Source organism: Nicotiana sylvestris, chromosome 3 (assembly GCF_000393655.2).
Source record: "Nicotiana sylvestris chromosome 3, ASM39365v2, whole genome shotgun sequence".
Taxonomy (NCBI): domain Eukaryota; kingdom Viridiplantae; phylum Streptophyta; class Magnoliopsida; order Solanales; family Solanaceae; genus Nicotiana; species Nicotiana sylvestris.
Genome location: NC_091059.1, coordinates 86067777 through 86075682, shown reverse-complemented (window position 1 = coordinate 86075682; position 7906 = coordinate 86067777). Strand labels below are relative to the sequence as shown.

At 39.7% G+C, this 7906-nt stretch overlaps 1 protein-coding gene across 1 annotated transcript; it reads left to right on the top strand.

Moving 5' to 3' along the window:
* Positions 1–5485: 5485 nt before the first annotated feature.
* Positions 5486–6370, top strand: LOC138887616 (uncharacterized). The gene has a single exon (XM_070169382.1). The coding sequence runs from the start codon at positions 5486–5488 to the stop codon at positions 6368–6370; it is 885 nt and encodes a 294-aa protein (XP_070025483.1).
* The last annotated feature ends 1536 nt before the right edge of the window (positions 6371–7906 follow it).

Sequence of the window (7906 nt, the reverse complement as noted above, 5' to 3'; positions counted from 1 at the left end):
ATTTAATTAAGAGTTGTCAGGACCCCCCTGGATAATGGTACCTAGCTTTCAAACTCTTAGTAATATGATTTAATTTTACACTTACATCTGTGCCCAGCCACCAAACGGGGGCAGAAAATTTTCTTTGTTTTGTCTATGTTGTTGAAGTCAGGAGCCCGCCGGGAGAGTAGGGAATACATTCAAGTCAGCAGTCAGGAGCCCGCATGGAGATCAGGGAATACATTTCAAGTTAAAAGTCAGGAGCCCGCCTGGAGAGCAGGGAATACATTTCAAGTTAGAAGTTAGGAGACCGCCCGGAGAGCAGGGAATACATTTCAAGATTAGAAGTCAGGAGCCCGCCTGGAGAGCAGGGAATACATTTCAAGTTAGAAGTCAGGAGCCCGCCTGGAAAGCAGGGAATATGTTTCAAGCCAGCAATCAGGAGCCCACCCGGAGAACAAGGGAGTACAATTCAAATTTTAGCTTTCAAGTTCTTATTGATAGTTCGTAATGTGATTCGTTTTACACTTACATATGTTCCCAGATACCCAAAGTGGGGTAGAAAATTTCCTCTGTTTTTGTCATTTCGTTGAAGTCAGTAGCCCGCTTGGACAGCAGGGAATACATTTCAAGTTAGAAATCAGGAGCCCGCCTGGAAAGCAGGGAATACATTTCAAGTTAGAAGTCAGGAGCCCGCCTGGAGAGCAGGGAATACATTCAAGTTCAGCAATTAGGAGCCCGCCTGGAGAGCAGGGAATACATTCAAGTTCAGCAATCAGGAGCCCGCCTGGAGAGCAGGGAATGCATTTCAAGTTTAGCAATCAGGAGCCCGCCTGGAGAGCAGGGAATACATTCAAGTTCAGCAATCAAGTGTCCACTCGGAGAAAGGAAAAACATCTCAAAGTGTAGTTGGGAGTTAGGCATCCACCTGGAGAAGCGGAAAACATCTCAGATTACAATTCAAAGCGGCAACAAAGGGATTCCACTAGGAGAGTACAAGTCAACAAGGCAACAAGAACCACAAGAGCAAGTTTGGAGTTACAGATATGATTTTGTAATGCATAGATCATAGCATAGTCTAGCTTCTTTTTATTTTATCATGATGTAATTAGGGGATGTAGTAAGCAGTAGCAGCAGCAGCAGCAATAGTGAAATCACAGCTTTATCGTAGTCCGAGCTACCAAACATTCCTGAACTATACTGACATGATTCCTTTTTAGCCAAGGATATGTAGGCACTCTCGGAAGCTGGGTGCGGTCAAATCTTTCAAAAAATGCTTCCCACAGAGTATTCAAACGTGCAAAAATCGCTCGTATTCGCTCACTTTATCTTTGCACGAAAACTCTTCGTGTTTCCGGGCAAAGAGGGGAAGCTATGAGCACGTGATTTTTGCCCTATATATGAATTACTCCCATAAATCCTATATATGAATTACTCCCATAAATTCAAAACAAAATAACTTCTTTTCATTATTTGCAATTTTTGAGGATTTTGTGGCATTTTTTGACAATTGTTTGCATTTATCTGTGCATTTTTAATTTTGTTTAATTAATGAAAAACACAAAAAGACGCTGCATTTATATTTAGGATCTAATTTTGCATTATTAAATTAATTAGTAATTTAGTGGTTTTATAAAAGTTAAAAAATCAAAAAAATATATATATATAGTTCATTTTTGCACTTCAATTTTAATTTTTAAATTTTGGTAGTTTTCTTTGAATTTGGTTTTTAATTATTTTTGTTAATTATTATTTAGAGTTAATTTATGTAATAGGATAATTTGATTAATTTAGGATTATTTTTAATTTTAATTTAAAAAGAAACAAAAAGAAAATGAAAAAAAAAGAATGAAAAGAAAATAAATGAAAAAGAAATAAAAGTTGGTTTGGGCTGCAAACCCCGGGCCCAAACCATTTCACCCCGAAACCCAGTTAAAACCCGGCCCAGACCCGTCCCCATTCGGTTTTCCCCTCCTATTTAAACTAAACGACCCCGTTTTGATAAGCGTGAATCCCAGTCGTTGATTTCCTTTAGATCCAACGGCTGGGAACTAGGGGTCTTGTTGATATGTCCAAATCCGTCGCCCCCCTACCCAGTCTCGTCTCTCATCTCCCTTTAGCCCCGCCCAAAACCACCGTCTGCCGCCCGCCGGAAATCGCCTACGGCGGTGGCCGGCGTCCAAACACCACCAAATTTACACCCCTGTCTCCTCTTCACCTTCCCATTCTGAAACCCCAAATCGTTTCCCTCAAATCTCAGCTAAACCCTTCGAATATTAGATCCAAGATCGGACCTGAACCCTAGTTTACCCAATCGACCCCAAAAATACACCACAGAACCACCACGACCCCCTCTTCCCAAATCCCAGGTCAGTTCCCTTCGAATCTTTCTAGAGTTTCGCAATTTCGGGTCTAATCTGATTTTAGTCGTGTGCTTTTTGTAAGAGCACACAATTAACATCAAAATTGACCGGAAAATCAGAAAATTGAAGATCCAGGTCCGCTCTTTAAGATTCCGGAATTTTTTTAGGTATTTTCTTTTCTTTCTTTGGTTTAACCTTTTCTTCATTGTTCTTTTCTACTGCTCTGTTTCTTCTCTTCTTCGTGTCTCTTTTTTATTTTGTTCCGGGGTCATTTGTTCGTGCATGATTAGTCCGACACTTTTCTTTTAATTAGTATAATTAGCCGTTAATTAACTTAGTTAATTCTAGTTAACAAACTATTTAGGCTAGATTTTAATTGCTGAAATATTTTCTTGCTTCGGGTATTTTAGGCTTTAATTAGGCTATTCGGTTGTTTGAGCTCATAAGGATTGAATAGCCGGAAGTGAACTGAATTGGGTTTATTTGGACCCATTAACTTGGGCCAATTGGACCCAGGTTCTTCTTGGATAGAAGGGTAATTAACAGGGGTGTAAAGGGTAGTTTAGGGATTTTATGGTAGGGAATATTGTTGTAACAGATCGAGAAGCTTCTAGGAAGCTGGGTTGGGGGTTGTTTTAAAATTTTGATAGCCAAATTAAGGGCATCTGAGCTATAATGAAAATTCAAAAGGGGGCAAAGTGCAAATAATGATATCTTTCAACAGCCCTAATGCCTTTCCTATAAAGGCATCATTACTTGATATTCAAGTCAGACTTTGAGAGGAGAAAACCCCTGAAAAGCTGAAACGACTGATTTTTTAGAAATTTTTATGAAATTTTGCATTCCCTGTTGAAAACTGCAAGAAATTCTGCTTTTGGTTTTGGATTTCTGATTCCTCTTATGCTAGTCAAAATTCTCCAAATATTCCATAGTTGTAATCTGATTTGAGAAATGAATTGAGGATGGCTTGAAGATTAAGTTCTAGTTTACTGCCTCTTACTGTTTTACTGGTTGTTTTCTGGGTTTAGTGTTGCTGGTTGTCTTCCTGTTGCTGGAATCTATTCTGTTGTTGGCTACTGATTCTTCATCTCTTTGTCTTTGCTCTTTCAACATCCAGGTACATACTTTTGAGCCTCAATGTTTGTGAAGTGAACTTGGGGAATGAAGTGAGAAGCACACTTTCAAGCATAACAATTAGATTATTTTGTTGACTCAATAATGTTACTTTGATTTGTTCTTTTACTTTAATGTGTTGCACTGACGAGTCGAGTTTTAGCTTGAACAAGTGAGCTTTTACTGCTATGTTCAAATTGGAATTGTCATAAAACTGGAAGAATAATTTGTTTGGTTAAGTCATATAGTTTAGACTCTGCATCTTAAACCTGTAATTGCATGGGACGTTATCCACTATGTAATCTCATTCACATTATTGTCAATATTGCTGAATCTGGATGCTGCAATGCTCATGAAATTGAGGTGGATGAAGGTTCCCTTAAGTGTAGTGTACGCATAATCCTGTTAGTAGAAAAGGAAATGGTTCAGGCTGCTTAAAAAGGGTAAAAGCATGCATTGATTTATTTTGGATGGCATGTTGAATACGTTTAAACCCAGAATCGAACCTCAGAATGCTGGGTTAGACTATTTAGGACTTAATTAGTTTTAAAAATGCACAAGCAAAATGTCAATCTAGTAGCGTGTTTTCTGATTGTGTTTGCATGTTGAGGGGTTGAGAATCATTGTATGGTTTCGAAGGTTGGGCTTGGTGTTGGTCCAAGTGCTAAAAGCCTCATTTCAGGCGCGTATGCCATGGACTGCTTGGCTTCTATCAATTTGGGCTCATTTGAGCCTAAAGCCGAATATGTTTTTAATAGATTGTTTTACCCCTGTGGATTTGTTTCGTTTCATACAAACACAGTTCTTTCACTTATTTAGGCTTTGGTGTAAGTGCAAATTTCAGGTGATTGGTTACTCGATACAGCCCCTCTGTCGATTTCTACGCAGTTGCAAACAATCAATTAGTCCCTTCATTTCTTTTACTAGTTTGTCTTAACATAAATTTGAGCGAACCATATTAGACGATTTATAATCCCTGGCCCTCGTTTAATTAATCTTATTTGATCCCTAGAATTCGAGGCGCGCAATTTAGCAAATTTTTATGGCCCTCGCAAAGTTGCAAACGCGTAATTGCTCTAGGTGCGTTGTTGTAATAATCTACTTTCCTAAATTCGGGTGCGCATTTATGTGACCCAAATCCAAATCTCAACAATGTTAAAATATATCGATGACCACGGGTGCATTTATGTGACGTGGTTCGAGACAATTTTAATAACGTTGCAATCTTCTTAAAAATGAATAAAAGTGGTTAAAGTTAAAATTGAACCATAGGCCAAAACATGTGTTAAAATCATATAATTAAGCCGAATATAACAGTTGAGCGACCGTGCTAGAACCAGGGAACTCGGGAGTGCCTAACACCTTCTCCCGGGTTAACAGAATTCCTTACCCGGATTTCTGTGTTCGCGAACTGTAATACAGAGTCAATCTTTTCCTTGATTCGGGATTTTGAACCGATGACTTGGGACACCATAAAATTATCTCAAGTGGTGACTCTGAATTTAAAATAAAATAATCCTGTGTCGATTGTCACTTAAATTGGAAAAACTCCGTTATACCCTTCTGGGGTGATATGAAAAAGGAGGTGTGACAGTGGCAACAATCAAAGGATTTGGATAATAACAACAATCAAGAAAATTGGAGTGGTAGAAATAACCAAGGCAATTGGAGTGGCAACAACCAAGGATATTGAGGAGGCAATAACTAAGGGGGGTGGAACAATAATCAAGGCAATCAAGGGTCGGGCTTTCAAAGGCGCCCGATGTATCAACGACTGAGCAACCCGCTTCCTTATACTTCCCATGGTCCAAGTTCTTACAACAATGAAATGGGGAGTATTGAGAACATGTTCAAGCAAATGATGGAGAAGAATGCTGAATTCGGTCCCAACTTACTGCTCACAACACATCAATCCGTAACTTGGAAGTTCAAATGAGGCAAATCTCTCATGCTCTAAATACCCAACCTAAGGGGGCACTATCAAGTGACACTGTGGTGAACCCAAGGGTGGGAACAACATAGGACATTCCATGGCCATTACTACAAGGAGTGGAAAAGGTGGAAATGCACCCACCTCTAGTCAAAGGAATGTGGATGATGGGCAAGTGGTACAAGAAGATGAGACTCCGAACAATGTGGTTCAAGCAAATGATGAAGTGCGGATTGATATTGATGACAATGTGGAAGAGACTCAAGAGGAAGTGAACCCTTCTAGGGATCACATTGTTGACATACCGGAACCGGAAGTGCAAAAGGCTAAGGCACCATTGCCTAAGCCTCATCCTCCATACCCTCAAAGACTTTCCAAGAAAAATGGCGAGAATCAATTCAAAAAGTTCATTGAGATGATGAAGAGTCTATCGATCAATGTACCATTGGTTGAAGTTTTGGAGCAAATGCCCGGTTATGCAAAGTTTATGAAGGATTTGGTGACAAAGAAGCGGTCGATGAATTGTGAAACTATAAAAATGACTCATCAAGTAAGAGCAATTATGCATTCAATGGCTCCCAATTTGGAAGATCCCGGTACTTTCACAATCCCTTGTACTATTGGAAGTGCCGAGTTTGCTAAAATTCTTTGTGATCTTGGGGAACGTATCAATTTGATGCCTTATTTGATTTTCAAGACTTTGGGAATTGGGAAACCAAGACTCACATCTATGAGATTGCAAATGGCTGATCGTACCATGAGGAAACCATTGGGAGTGATTGAGGATGTTTTGGTTCGTGTCGGTAAATTCATTCTTTCGGCGGATTTTGTCATTCTTGATTGTGAGGTTGACTATGAGGTGCTGATTATTCTTGGTAGAACTTTCCTTACTACAAGGAAGGCTCTAGTTGATGTTGAAGTAGGAGAACTTACTTTTCGGGTTGGTGATGAAAAAGTAGTTTTCCATGTGTGTAAGTCTAGATAACCCAATAGCAATGAGGTGTGCTCTTTCATGGACTTGGTGACCGATGTGATTGTGAATGAAACAAGTGATGTGATGAATGTTGATTATATGTTGGAGGTCTTCTTGCTCAAATTTGATGATGGAGAGATGGATGGCTTTATGGAATGTGTGAATTCTTTTCAAGGAATAGGGTCGTACACTTATGAACCCTGCAAATTGTCCTTGGATCATGAAAATAGGACAACTCCTCCTACAAAGCCTACAATTGAAGAGCCTCCTATCTTGGAGTTAAAGCCATTGCCTACACATCTTCGATATGAATTTCTTGGCCCTACTTCTTCTTTACCGGTTATTCTTTTCTCTTGTTTGACTAACGTGTAGGTAGACTCTACATTGGTTGTGCTACAAAAGAGGAAGAAGGCTATTGGATGGACATTGGTGGATATTCGGGGGATAAGCCCCATATTTTGAATGCACAATATTAACTTGGAGGAAGGTGCCAAACCATCTATTGAACGTCAAAGGAGACTCAATGAAGCCATGCAAGAGGTTGTCAAAAAGGAGATCATCAAGTGGTTGGATGCCGGGGTTGTCTACCCCATTTTCGATAGTTCGTGGACTTCTCCGGTTCAATGTATCCCAAAGAAAGGGGGTATGATGGTGGTCACCAATGATAAGAATGATTTGATTCCTACAAGAACGGTAACCAGGTGGAGAGTGTGTATGGACTATCATAAACTCAACAAAGTCATATGTAAGGACTATTTTCCACTTTCCTTCCTAGATGAAATGCTGGATAGATTGGCCGATCGTGCTTTATATTGTTTCCTTGATGGGTATTCCGGATTCAACCAAATTCTTATTGCCTGGAGGATCAAATGAAAACTACCTTTACATGTCCTTATGGTACTTTCGTGTTCAAACGGATGTCATTTGGGTTGTGCAATGCACCGACGACTTTTCAAAGGTGTATGATGGAAATATTCACGGACATGGTGGAGGATTACCTTGATGTCTTCATGGATGACTTTTCGGTGGTCGATAATTCTTTTGATGATTGTCTCGCAAACTTGGATAAATTGTTGGCAAGATATGAAGAAACAAATTTGGTGCTCAATTGGGAGAAGTGTAATTTCATGGTTGAGGAAGGTATTGTACTTGGACACAAGATCTCAAAGAATGGCATTGAAGTCGACAAGGCAAAGATTGAGGTGATTTCTAAACTTCCACCTCCAACTTCGGTGAAAAGCATGCGTAGTTTCTTTGGGCACGTGGGGTTTTATTGGCATTTCATCAAGGATTTCTTTAAAGTGGTGGACCCGTTGTGCAAGCTTCTAGAGAAAGACGCTCAGTTCCACTTCAATTATGATTGCATGAGAGCCTTTGTGTTGCTAAAGTTCAAGTTGACTACTACTTCGGTGAATTGGAGTTTTCCTTTTGAGCTTATGTGCGATGCAAGCGATGTAGCTGTAAAGGTTGTTTTGGGGCAACGCATCAACAAGATTTTTCATCCGATCTACTATGCTATTAAGACCATGAATAGTGCCCAAGTTAACT

Bases quoted from the DNA above. Each gene is read 5' to 3' on its own strand.
- LOC138887616 (XM_070169382.1), top strand. From the start codon at position 5,486: ATGGCCATTACTACAAGGAGTGGAAAAGGTGGAAATGCACCCACCTCT.